General features: G+C 50.2%; 1 protein-coding gene across 2 annotated transcripts in view; it reads right to left on the bottom strand.

The window, feature by feature from the left end:
* The window catches only part of Dock9 (dedicator of cytokinesis 9), a 276,731-nt gene that overhangs the window by 108,656 nt on the left and 154,182 nt on the right, over positions 1-13,893 (bottom strand). For both annotated transcript variants that reach the window (XM_051160989.1, XM_051160987.1), the window contains exons 5-9: positions 13,239-13,308; positions 11,929-12,024; positions 11,129-11,263; positions 5,781-5,955; positions 4,570-4,637 (exon numbers count right to left, since the gene is read on the bottom strand). In XM_051160989.1, coding sequence (XP_051016946.1) covers positions 4,570-4,637; positions 5,781-5,955; positions 11,129-11,263; positions 11,929-12,024; positions 13,239-13,308 — 544 coding nt within the window. The remainder of the gene's footprint in view (positions 1-4,569; positions 4,638-5,780; positions 5,956-11,128; positions 11,264-11,928; positions 12,025-13,238; positions 13,309-13,893) is intronic.

The raw sequence follows: 13,893 nt of genomic DNA on the forward strand, positions 1-13,893 counted from the left end.
TCAAGAAGCCCATTTGCCAGTTCACACGGGCTTTTCAAATACAAATACCTATGAGACTGATGCTGTGTGCGCGCTCTGTTGCGTTCACAATAGGAATGGTTGGACTCCATGCTAGACAGCAGGAGGAAGAGATGCTGTGTGCGCGCTCTGCTGTATTCACAATAGGAGCGGTTGGACTCCATGCTAGACAGCAGGAAGAAGAGATTCAGATGTAGGATAAATACAACATGTCCCTGCTGTGGGCACAGGAAAAACGTCCGTGCTGCAGGTACAAGCCAACCCCAAAAATCCAAGCCCACTTTACTCATATCATGGGACCAACCCATAATATTCCAGGATGAAACGAGTTATTTTGCATTGAAACAACTTCCTGTCAGACATATCCTGTTTGGCTATGTCTCAGTCACAACGGAGAACAGAAGCCAGAGCAACAGGATGATGGAGACAATGACGGGCTGTCCAGAGAGGGCAGCCTGCCACTGACCGGCACCTCCAGCTGCCTTCTGCCCCGCCGCCGTCCTCCACAGGCTTCAGTGTGGCTGAGCCTCCCATCAAACCCTCCCTTCCCTCTCTCCCTGCATCCCTCCTGCCCCATTCCGCACACTTCAGCGGACTCTGTAAGCATGGAACTCCTGCCCCCTGAAAACAGGATGGCCATTAGCTAGCCAGGCCCCATGCTCGCCACATCCCAGGCACTCTAGCAGATGGTGATAAACAGCCAGGCTGACCACAAAGGGGCCAGGCATAGGCACGCAGACTCCACTTAGAGCCTGGCCCTCACACTGCACACCTCTGAGTGCCGCCGCCGGAACACACATGTGACTGACAGATCCACACTTCCAACAATCCTCATGGTAATACCCTGGGAGAGTGGCAATATGCTTTTTTTTTTTTTTTTTTTTTTTTTTTTTTTGCCCTTTTCCTTTTCCTTTTATGTCAAAGATTATATTGGTCAGGGAGCAGAAGACAAAGCTAAATTTCTTATATATCATAATAGGGAAAAAATTGGATTCCTTGTTGGTTTACTTTGCTTTGTTTAAGATAGCTCTTGCTACAACCCAGGCTAACTTTGAGCTTTCACTCTTCCTATGTTAGCCTCCCCAGGATGTGCCACCTTGCCTGGCTTGGAAATACAGATGTTAAATAAAATAGCCAACATTGGGCTCAAATAACCTGAGCTTCATCTTAAGTAACCATTCTGATTTTTAGACTGCATTAAAGTCCTGCTTCAACAAACTAAGACACAAAGCAGATCAAACATGCCGTTGTAGGGCACTCTGAGCATCCACATGCCGCTGTGGGGGCACTCTCAGAATCCACATGCCGCTGTGGGGGCACTCTCAGAATCCACATGCCGCTGTGGGGGCACTCTCAGAATCCACATGCCGCTGTGGGGGCACTCTCAGAATCCACATGCCGCTGTGGGGGCACTCTCAGAATCCACATGCCGCTGTGGGGGCACTCTGAGCATCCACAAACAAAGCATATGGGTGTCAAATGATGGCCGGACTTCCTAACAAGACGGGTCAGGGATGCAGCTCAGTCATAGAGTAGTGGTTTGCTATGTACAGAAGGCCCTGGGTTGGGGGGAGATAGATAGACACAGACACACAGACACACAGACACACACACACACACACACACAGAGAGAGAGAGACAGAGACAGAGACACACAGAGAGAGACACACACACACAGAGAGAGAGAGAGACAGAGACAGAGACAGAGAGACAGAGACAGAGACAGAGACACAGAGAGAGACACACACACACAGAGGATAAACACAGGAGCCAGATGCCTAAAGTCCTCCAGGCTAGGCAAGGCGACAGTGAGGGCTCTAAAGTTAGCTTTAATAGGCAGGTGCTAAAAAGGTTCTGTGGAAACAGCTAAGTCCTGAAGAAAAACAACCACCTAAAGTTCCAGCCAGGAAGGAGGGTTATATTGAGAAAGGTCAATAGTGAATGCAGGTCTGTTTGCAATTCTATACAGACACACCATGCTTCTATTATAGTGTTTAAAATGTGGGTTGTACAGCACCATTTCACTTTTTATTTAAAAAAAAAAAAAAAAAAAAAAAAAAGAAAGTCAATAACGCAAAGAAAAAATGGACAGTGAAGACAAGAATGATGCACATCCGCTCACACGGGAGATCAGGACACAGTCTTCACTGTAGCATTGCTCAGAATAAGAAAGTTTGAAAGAGCCCGACATGTTTATACAGTAATAAAAATGACTGGCCAGGTCTGCACCCAAAACAGGGCTTAGTGTGATATTATTGAACACCATGGAAAAATAAACAGTAAAGCGACTCGCAAACATATGAAATCACTACAGTGTCTTTATGGTGAATATACATGTGCACATATATGGTGAATATACATGAGCAGCACAGGGGATTCTGTGACTGTGACAGGGGCAGTGACAGCACAGACAGGGGCAGTAACAGCACAGACAGGGGCAGTGACAGCACAGACAGGGGCAGTAACAGCACAGACAGGGGCAGTGACAGCACAGGACAGGGGCAGTGACAGCACAGACAGGGGCAGTGACAGCACAGACGGGGCAGTGGCAGCACAGACAGGGGCAGTGACAGCACAGACAGGGGCAGTGACAGCACAGACGGGGCAGTGGCAGCACAGACAGGGGCAGTGACAGCACAGACAGGGGCAGTAACAGCACAGACAGGGGCAGTGACAGCACAGACAGGGGCAGTAACAGCACAGACAGGGGCAGTGACAGCACAGGACAGGGGCAGTGACAGCACAGACAGGGGCAGTGACAGCACAGACGGGGCAGTGACAGCACAGACGGGGCAGTGGCAGCACAGACAGGGGCAGTGACAGCACAGACAGGGGCAGTGACAGCACAGGACAGGGGCAGTGACAGCACAGGACAGGGGCAGTGACAGCACAGGACAGGGGCAGTGGCAGCACAAACAGGGGCAGTGACAGCACAAACAGGGGCAGTGACAGCACAGACAGGGCAGTGGCAGCACAGACAGGGGCAGTGACAGCACAGGACAGGGGCAGTGACAGCACAGGACAGGGGCAGCGACAACACAGACAGGGGCAGTGACAGCACAGACGGGGCAGTGGCAGCACAGACGGGGCAGTGACAGCACAGACAGGGGCAGTGACAGCACAGACAGGGGCAGTGACAGCACAGACAGGGGCAGTGACAGCACAGACGGGGCAGTGGCAGCACAGACAGGGGCAGTGGCAGCACAGACGGGGCAGTGGCAGCACAGACGGGGCAGTGACAGCACAGACAGGGCAGTGGCAGCACAGACAGGGGCAGTGACAGCACAGGACAGGGGCAGTGACAGCACAGGACAGGGGCAGCGACAACACAGACAGGGGCAGTGACAGCACAGACGGGGCAGTGGCAGCACAGACAGGGCAGTGACAGCACAGACAGGGGCAGTGACAGCATAGGATAGGGGCAGTGACAGCACAGGACAGGGGCAGTGACAGCATAGGACAGGGGCAGTGACAGCACAGGACAGGGGCAGTGACAGCACAGATGGGGCAGTGGCAGCACAGACAGGGGCAGTGACAGCACAGACAGGGGCAGTGACAGCACAGACGAGGCAGTGACAGCACAGACAGGGGCAGTGACAGCATAGGATAGGGGCAGTGACAGCACAGGACAGGGGCAGTGACAGCACAGGACAGGGGCAGTGACAGCACAGACGGGGCAGTGGCAGCACAGACAGGGGCAGTGACAGCACAGACAGGGGCAGTGACAGCACAGACAGGGGCAGTGACAGCACAGACAGGGGCAGTGGTAATGTGTTGTTTTTGTTTTTATTGTGCTTTTCAGTGACTGGGGTTTCTCAAAATTACAAAATGCACTTAGAGTCTCTCTTTGTTGTTGTCTGTTTATGTTCTGTTTGTTTCGGGTGACCCAGGAACGAGTTTTGTAACTTTGGCAGATCCTCTGGTTTCCCTTGGGAACCGTTGCTATTGAGTAAGATGGAGTGCTCAGTGTGCTGCCTCAGTTATATAAGCTTGACAGGAGCTAGGTCATCTGAGGGGGCCCAGCTCACTGCCGACAGAGCCATTAGAGGCTGGTGTCCTGGTGCTTTAAGAAAGCAGGCTGAGCAAGCCATGGAGGAGGAAACCAGTCAGCAGCATTCCTCCATGTTCCTGCCAGGACTTCTTCCCTCAGTGAAGAGTGGGGCCGAGAGCTGTAAGCTGAAGTAAACCTTTCCTCCCCGGCTGCTTCTGGTCACGCTGTTTTCACAGCAACAGCAGCATCAACTAAGAGGCCAACAAACATAATTTAAGTAGGAGGAGCCTAAGTAGGAGAGACTGGGTGTACATAGAAGAAGTATGTATTTTGGTTATTTCTTCAGTATTTGTGCTAATATATTAAACACAATGGCAGCATTTAAAAAAACAGCAGCATACTTTGTAGGGTGTTTTCTGGATTACAGACTGAAGCGTCACTATACCTCACGCCAGGGAGCAGACAGTGACAGTCACACCAACAGTGACGTTACTGCAGGAGAGCCACCAAATGGGACACACTCAGCACCCAGCGGAGGGAGGGCACTAGAGTAACCTCACCTTGGCAAGCTCAGGCAGGTAGCTATCCAGACCGGAACCGGAACCTTCCAGCTTGCTCTGTTCATCATCTAAACAGCAGAAGAGACCAACTGAGTTGTGTATAGTTGAAACTGTCTTACTTAATACAAAGGACACGGACCCAGCGGCTCCCAAGCCTGAAAGGGACATCCTGAACAGCTCAGGGCCACACCCAGCAGGCAGGGTGGTGACACCAAGACCGGCGTCCAGCTGAAGTCCCCCCTTAGCAGCACCCCCTCCCCCATGCTGATGTCAGCTGTGTGCAACATCCCTCCAGCCACAGCCAATCAGAAGCTTTGGTGGGACCAAGCCCACAGCGTTTGGCTTTTATCAGACTCTTGGGTAATGTGGGGAACAGCCAGGCTGGGAGTCATGTAAGTGCATACATCAGACACATGGGCCTACTGCCCTGCAGCCCAGGGGAAGGTCCCTGTCGTCTTCACTTTGCCTTGAAGGTTGCAAAGGGTGACACCAGCAACAGTGACCTTCCTATTTTAAAGAGTGATTCCCGGCCAGTGGCTGGGGCTACATTCTTTTATTATTACTTGAAAACTTTTCTTTTTACTTAAAGACAGCCTGCTGTAGGCCCGGCTAGCCTTGAACTTACTAGGGGGCCAAGGACGACTTTGAACTTCTGACCCTCCCGCTCCACCTCCGAGGTGGTAGGATTACCGGTGTGTGCCACCACACAGGGTCTGTGCTGTGCTGGGAGCCTAAGGCTTCACGCATGGAAGCCAAGAGCTCTACCAACTGAGTCACAGCCCTCCCTCTTACTGCCACTGTCAGGTGTCTAAGGTCACATAACTAAGACGTGACACTCTTGACTCACACCCGGGCCTGGCCCTCCCCCATACTGGCTGTTCATGTTACTTCCTTCACAAACAACATCAAGGTTTTTCTTTTTCTTCTTTTTGTTTGTCTTGGATTTTTGAGAATGGGGGTCGCTATTTGGCTCCAGTTGACCTGAAACTCCCTAAACAGCTGAGGGGCTCCTTCAAAGCCTCTGCTCCCCAAGTGCCGGGATTGCGGGTAGCACCCTCGCCTGGCTTCAGGGGAGAAAGTCTAATGTGAGCGAAGTCTTGGCCGGCACACCCTCTGACAAAGGCTTGCCGCCCCTGGGCCTTCATAGTTTTCCTTCTTCCCGGGGAAAAGTGGCCACCTAGCGTGACCTGCAGAAAGCCGGACCTACCCACCTTCATGGGAGTCCCCGTTTCGCTTTTCTTGCATGGCAGCTTCGAAGTTGAGCTGGAGAATCTTGTTGAGAACCGTGACCCAGTCCTCCATCTCCGCCTCGCTGTCCGCAGCCAGAAGGTAACTGCTCTTGTCCTGCATCTTGAGCTCGAAAGCGAAGCGTCTGACTCTGTTGTTCTGCAGGGAGACCGAGGAGAGACACACTGGGAAGCAGCTCAAGATAACCCGCCCTGGTTGTTAGCGCGATGCGCTCTTATTGGCTCAGATGGTTCTTTAAAACCGCAAGCTCCCTCCCCAAGTGCCCGCATCATAGGCCACCTCCTCTACTCTTCCCCTCCCATCTGATAATTACACATCTTCTTATTTTTAAGTTATGTGTATGAGGGCTTTGCTGGCGTGTGTGTATGCGCATCATCCGTGTGGTTTGTCCTGGGGGAGGTCGGGAGAGACCAGGAGAGGCGCTGGGACTGGAGTTCAGGTGGTTGTGTGTCAGCAGGGATGTGCTGGGGACCAAACCTGGGTGGGTCCTCTGCAAAAGCAGCACATGCAGAGGCTGGAGAGGTGGCTCGGTAACTAAGAGCATTTGCTGTTCTCTCTTTTTTTCACTTTTAGATTTATTTGTATTATTTTAGTTATGTGTTTGTGTGTGTGTGTGTATGTATGCATGTGTGCAGCTGCCCATGGAGGCCAGAGGCATCAGCCCCTGGAGCTGGAGTTACAGACAGCGGCCATGGGTACTGGGAAACAGACTTGTGCTCTTAACCAGGAGCCATCTTTCAGGCCTCATCACCTTTCTTGTATACCTGACTTATGTGTTGCCTGCCCCTGCAATGGACAGAGGTCCTCAGGACAGAGCTTGCCCGTTCTCTTTCTTGACGTAGCCTCCACAGTCTTACAACAGGCATTTGAGAAGTGTTGTGTGGCACTCCTGCCTTCCTAAGAGCTGACCAGCACCTAGCAATGCCCTCAGCTTACCCATCTGGAATCTTCCCTTCAATAACTAACCCTAAAGGGTGTGGACTCTTCGCCTCACAGTCGGCATGTCCGTTTCCAGATGGAAGATAAACAAGTGCAGACCCAGATTAGCCCGCCTGGTGCTGCCCCACCCGGCCCATCACCCTTTTCATGGTGGGGGGTGGTGGTGGTGGGTGGGTTATTCTGCGTGCTGTGCTATGCTGTCAGCAACCTGGCTGCCACCTACCACATGTTAGTGGAACAGCTATGAGTCAAGCATCTCCAGACACTGACAAATACGTCCTGGAGACAAACCCCCGAGGCTCACCACACTAGACAGACTCATCTCTGAAGAACACAGCACACACAGGCTGGAGGAGGCGTCAAAACTCCCACTGGCTGTTGGGGGGGCAGAACACCCCAACACCCGCTAACATCTTATCCACGTGTCTGCAGTTTGAACATGCTTCTCAGGGTAGTGCCCAGGCACAAGGTGACTCTCCTGAAGGCCGTTACTTCTGCAGCACAGTTTTTTGGAGCCTAAAGCTAAGTGTTCCTTTGGGCAAGGCCATCCAACTACTGTGCGCAGACCATCTGCTGTGGGCTCAGTAAGTGCCGCCTCAGGGTTCACTTAAACGCAAAGGTGGGAATCAGAGAAGAAGCCAACGGCTGGGATGGACTCAAACATAGGAGGGTTAAAAGTTAAAAGTGAAGAAAACACACGAGGCCTTGGTTCTCAGCTGTCCTCTCCGAGACCCATTTTCTTCATCTGCAATACATGTCTATCTGACCCCAGTGGCTTTAAGTTACTATTGGGGTTTAAGAGTCTAAATTCCATCTTTCAGGTCTATCTCTAAATTTTCTCCTTAGGCATTTCTTTCAACTCACAGCAGTAATCTATTATTTTACTATCACACTATTATTTTATTATTATTATTATTGCTATTATTCATCACACACCTATTATTGTAAGTACCATTCAAAGAAGGGTATGGGAGGGGTGAGAGGAGAGAGAAACGTGTCAACATACAATATACACCTATAGCAAGAGCTCTTTATGGAACGCAGCGTCATGTACATTTATATACATAAATACACGTGACAAAAAATTTAAAACTACAAAGTAAAATTCCAAAGCATTTTGTTTTCCAAAACCCTTAAATCACAACTTTTTGGGTTTTGTTGTTGGTGGTGGTGGTGGTGACAGGGACTCATGTAAACTAGGCTACCCTCAAACTTCCTAGGCAGCCAAGAAAGACTTCAGACTCTGGGACTTCTTGCCTCTACCTCCCAAATGCTAGGATTTCAGGTGCGGAGACTGTAGGTGTGTGCTACCACGGATGGGCTTCAGTTGCAGGTAAGCATAAAAGGGAAATTGTTTTCTTCTTTTGAAGACATGCAGTTTAACAAATGAGAAATGCTATGAGCTATGAGCTACACTTGCAAAAAGAATCTACAGGAAGAGAGAGACATTGATGTCAGACCTCCGAGTCTGAAATATTCCCAAGAGGCTAGAGGCTTGGTTAGTTCTATCCAGCTTACAAACATCTGTGCACTGTGACACAGACATGAAACAAGACACTTTTGTTAAATGAAAAGAATCACTTCCTACTTCAAAATGAGGTTGGAAAAATATATTTAGCTTTGCTTTCAACTATGCCAGAAAATTCAGCTAAAAAAAATAAATAACTAGAAGGTTTCTCAGCTTCACACAAATGAAACCAAAGCTTGGCAATCTGACACAGAAAACTGATAAACTGTCATTAATGAATCCCTCTGATACTTCTTATTAACATGTTAACCGGCTGCTTTGATTTACTGTGCTATTCACACTGGCAGCTTCAAGCAGAGGAGGGGCTGCAGGCCAAGAATCCCCCGACTGGCCGTTGGCTGAGGACACCTTTCAGGGACTGTGTGGTCACATTACAATCTCGGCCTCAGCCTCAGACAATGGCTTGTGGTTGGGGTCCTGCCCTGTAGCTTGTGGGTCTCCAATAGCTGAAGATGCCAAGATCTAACTAAAATGCTGTTCTGGCTGTTTCAGAAGCTCGTCCAGTTTCATCAGCCGCAGCAGGTGACTCGGTGACTGGCAGGTCCCTGTCCCCAGGCTCCCGGCTGCTGTGTCTCCTGCCACTCATGTCCATTCTGGGCCTCACACGCTCTAACGTGGAGTGCTGATTGGCTGACTTTCTGCTTCTGACCTAGATGAAGCCAAATTGTAGGAGCGCTGCACAAATCAGATGAAAATACTCTACTCAAGTAAGGCAAGCGTGGCCGTGAGCCCCAGTAGGAGAAAACAAGCGAAGAGTACTTGACTTCAGCATCTGGCTATGAGCATCTGTAAAGGGCCCAGAACAGAGACTCAAACATGGTGCTTGCCACCTCGCCAGAGCTCATGAAGACCAGAAGACGGACCGTGTGGGAAAGTCTCTAGAATAAGGTGAAAGCAGCAGGCAGACAAACATTGTAGGAACTCCCCAAATCCCACATCTGTTATGTCTAGTTTCTATTTGTGTATCTGCCAAAATTTCAGAAAATACAAGCTCAGATGAGGGGCCAGTGAGGGGCTCAGCAGGAAATGGCATTTGCCTCACAAGTCTGACAAACTATACTTGTTCCCAAAGCTTGTACAGCGGTGGGAGAGAGAGCTGAATCCACCCACAGGCTTGGCATGGAATTCACCATCACCCCACTCCCCTCCTTAATAATCAACAGTTCTATTTTTAATTATAAACAGATGATCACAAAAACGGGAGGAGAAGTGCACCAGCTGCCCCTAAACACCTAAATGCTGTTGTGAAGACATTGCAGTTCTTTTGATGTTTCTGAGGTCAAAGAACTTCATAGCATTTAAAAGAAAGAAAGAAAGAAAGAAAGAAAGAAAAAGGTGAGCCAACAACTAGAATAAAAGATATTTGCAGACAGAGTAACTCAAAGTCACCATTTACGTAAAGTTTCTTAGGCAGACACTAGAGGGTGTCTCCTCTAAAATTAAAAACAACAATCACAACAATAAACAAAACAAAACATAAACAAAGAAACAAACCAAAAAGAAAGGAAGGAAGGAAGGAAGGAAGGAGGGAGCTGGAGCTGTGGGTCACTGGTACAGAGCTCGGCCAGCACGGTGGCGCCTGCCTCTCGTGGCAGCGCTTGGGGGGCAGAAGCAGCAAGAACCGGGGGGGGAGGGGGGGGAACATGTCACCCTTCACTCGTTTTGAGGCCAGCCTAGACTACCTGAGACCCTGTCTCATAAAGTGGAGGCGGAGAACCCTACACAGTGAGGAGGGGAGGAGCAAGGGTCTCTGGGAGCAGCTCTGCAGGGTGGAGGAAGTCATTGGTCTAGAACAGAGCAGAAGGGTGACCTCGCCTTCCCGCATGGAAGCCATTAACAAACAGTGGGGAGTAAGCACCTGCTACCAGGGAAGCTGCAGATGACAGCATCAGGGAGCCAGGGTGGAGATGCAGTGGTGCACGGTGCAGGGGTGCAGGGGTGAGTGCAGGGGTGCAGGGGTGAGTGCAGGGGTGTAGGGGTGAGTACAGCGGTACAGGGATGAGTGCAGGGATGCAGAGGTAAATGCAGGGGTGCACTTCAGCCCTTCCCTGTTGAAATGAGATGAGGGTACCCACTAGAGGATGAAGATGCTATTGAATTTTAGGAATGTAAACCCCAAAACAAAGACCTATGGTCAAACCAGATAGCTATGTCCCTGATGCCTTCACGCTAGCCCCACTACACATGCTCCTTACAGAGCCAAGCTGCAGGCCAGTGTCACCGTGAGGGAGGCGTCTCTGGTGATGCTGAATCTGGCCACTGTTTAGGTGACAGGGGCACTATTCACTGACACAGACCTCTTTGCATTCATGCTCTTCGCTCTGAAATCTCTCAGGCAGACCCTGACGCACCAGCCAGCTTGTGTTTCCCACACTGTGGACTGTGGCATGCGTGAACAAGCCTCCATGTCAGGATGTGGACATCTCAGTTTGGTGGGGTGCTATGCAGCCCAGGCTCACCTTGAACCTAAGACCCGTCTGTGCCGTGTTCTTCTGAGGACTGGGGTTATAGGTGCATGTCATTAAACCTATTTTTTTTCCCCAGACAGGATTTCTCCGTGTAGCCTTGGCTGTCCTGGACTTGCTCTGTAGACCAGGCTGGCCTCGAGCTTACAGAGATCTGCCCGCCTCTGCCTCCCTGAGTGCTGGGACTATAGCCGTGCACCACCACGCTTAGCTTATCAAAACCAGTTTTTAACAACAAAGCCTCCCCCATTAGAGGACTCCTGTTTATCACAATGTTCTGTAATCACAGCCATGTTTGGAAGCAATTCCCTAAGTCTGCCCATTCAGCCACAGTCCCACTGCAGACCAGAAAACTGGACAGGATTCTGTCCACACTCACCTGGATCACACCCATGCAGGAATCTAGGAATATGGATCCTTTGGGCTCCTTGGAGATCTTTTCATCTTTATAAAAGTTCAAATTATATGATCCATCACCAAGTTGAATCAGGTGGAAAAACCGCCTCTTAAATGACTAAAAAAGAAAAAACAAAAACCACTCACAGCTCTTCTTTGTATATGGACAGTGGCACCAGTCAACCCGCCAGAGCTCTTGAAAACCCAGGCCAGACTCTCTAAGCCCAGTGGGACTCCAGCCAACGCTAGACCAGCTGGAGAAAGGCTGCCCACAGTGGTCTCCCTGCGTCGTCACGTCTTAAGGCTCCTGAGGAGGTCCAGGCCGTTGTGAGCTGCCTGACGGGGGTGCTGGGATTGAACACAGGTCCTCTAGAAGAGCGGGAAATGCTCTGAACCCCTGCACCCTACTTTTCCTTTTCTCTTTGTAACCCTCTTCAGGTTTCACCTGCCTCCTTTTTGAGCCTTGTCTTGGCTCTACTTGGCTGTCACAGGGCACTTCCCACAAGAGTGCGTGCTTTACCTTACAAAGACACACTATGGCGTCAACACAGGGAAGAAAACCAGTTAGTGGCTATGCCTCACTGCAGCCCTGCAATGAGCTCAGAACGCCAGCGTTCAGGAGGCTGTGAGGGCAAGTAGGGCTGCAGCAATGGTGGGACTGTCGCCAGGAGAGCATCTCAGGAGCCAGACCGTATCCCTCCTGTGACTGGTCATCTTGTGCAGCATTCTCATGAGGAAGGGTTGGTTATGCGTGAGGGAAAAGCAGAGCGAGGAGCCTCTTACCCTCATGGTCACACTGATGGCACTGTTCATGTTGCCTTTGTGCAGCCAGCCGTGCTTGGTGATCCCGCCCTTCTGAGACCCAAGGGACGCGGCATCCTAAGGAGAAGGAACAGCACAGCCTCAGTCTCCTGCCCTGGTGCAGAGTATTTTCTGTGAGTGTTGCCAGTGGGGAAATCACTCCATCCGTGCCAGCTCGGGACAATGACGCCTCTGCGTCACACTAAAGTCCATTTACCAGTGAAAGCACAAATGGGCCTGCATTTCTAGAACTCCTGTTCCCTTAAAGGTCAGGTTAGCACTAGGCCAAACTTTTACTTTTGAGCATTTAATGAGCCGCAGAAACCACTTACCACACATAACCAGTGAGTTTTACCGCCTTTCAGAAAATGTGCCCGGGTACATGAAAAAAAGTTCTCAAGCTGCACTCCTCCATGCTAGGAGGACAAAAGCAAATTCTTGAAAAGCTTCCCAGAGGCTTGGTTCAGGGAAAGGTGAATAAAGAAAAGGAAATACAAGGCAATGCAGGCAGGAGAGATAAAATGACAGGGTGAGGGAAAGAGAGGCAAGAGCTGTTAGTAACCAAAAGTGTGTCTTCAAACTAAGACCTGCCCAGTGAGAAGTGGGTAAGGGGTGCTGGGCACTGAGCTGGTGGGCACTGAGCTGGTGGGCACTCAAAATGTATTAGGTATGTACCGAGCGTGTCCCGACTGTGGCCTTCACACACAGCCACGGACAGCTATAATCATGGCCCAACACAAACTTGTTAAGTTATTTAAAGCTTGTTGAGTTTTTTTCCCCCTGTAACTGCACAGCTGTCCCATATAGATGTTATATAGGTGACAACACCAGGTCACAGTAGCAAAGGAAGACGCGCTTGAGAGACCGTAGACAAACAAAGGCCTCAAATGGCCACGTCTTTTGTTACTGGCACCTGCAGGAAGGCGGGCTCCAACTTTATTCCAACCACCTCAATATCAGTATTTGTAGTTTTAGCATTGTTATTGCTGGAATTGAGAAATCATTTACTTGTCAAGGGCTTCCTAAACTACTGGGCCCTCTAGATGCTTGCTTCACTTGGTCTTCCTGTCCCTATAATCAGCACCATAAAAAGGACTGTGCAGCCCTGGCTGGCCCAGAACTCATTATGTAGACCAGACTGGCCTTACAGTCACAAGGACCCACCTGTCTCTCCCAGTATGCACTGTGGCGAGCCCCCACGCCCAGTAGCAAGTCTTTGCAAATGATCTCAGAGCAAAAACACAGGTCAGAGAACAGGAGATGCTAGGCAGTCAAGTGAACAGGAACCCCACCTCATCTTTGTCAGCCTCCTCATCCACTTCATAGACGTGAACTGGGAGCTTATCCAACTTGGCCGCTTTGCTTTAAAAAGAAGAAAGAAAACTTGCTTTGTAATTGCACAATGAATGGAGTCGACTTCTCCATCCGTCAGAGGAACCAGCCATCACAAGCCCAATGTGGCCACAATCTATGTCACTGCTTTTCCAGGGGGTTGAACCAAGGGGCTTTAGTCAGAGGGACTCACAGAGTTGTGATAAGTGACAGAGGGTACCGACAACCGTCACAGGAGCCGCGGTTGTATCAACAGCTATGTACAAGGCATGCTGGGCTTACATACGCCCTCTCACTCACTCACGCTGGTAGGAGCTGTTGTTGAAACTACTTAACAGGAGAGGAAACCGAGGCTTACAGAGGACAAAGCCAAATCCCAGAGTCCGTTCCTGATGAACTATGATGCTTTATTCACTTAGACAGTCTTACTGACACTAAGTGGTAAAAATTGAGCAACAGTAAAAATCTACCCCACAGTAAACATACAGTACATGTGGTCAGTTCTCTGTCAGCCATGGAGATGGTGTGGTCAAGGCAATCAGGAAGGGCGAGCAGCCAATCCCCAAGTGAACACTGGGCAACTACACGGCCCAGGAACCTGTCTGTGTGAAGAAA

This window comes from Acomys russatus, chromosome 18 (assembly GCF_903995435.1).
Source record: "Acomys russatus chromosome 18, mAcoRus1.1, whole genome shotgun sequence".
Classification (NCBI taxonomy): Eukaryota; Metazoa; Chordata; class Mammalia; order Rodentia; family Muridae; genus Acomys; species Acomys russatus.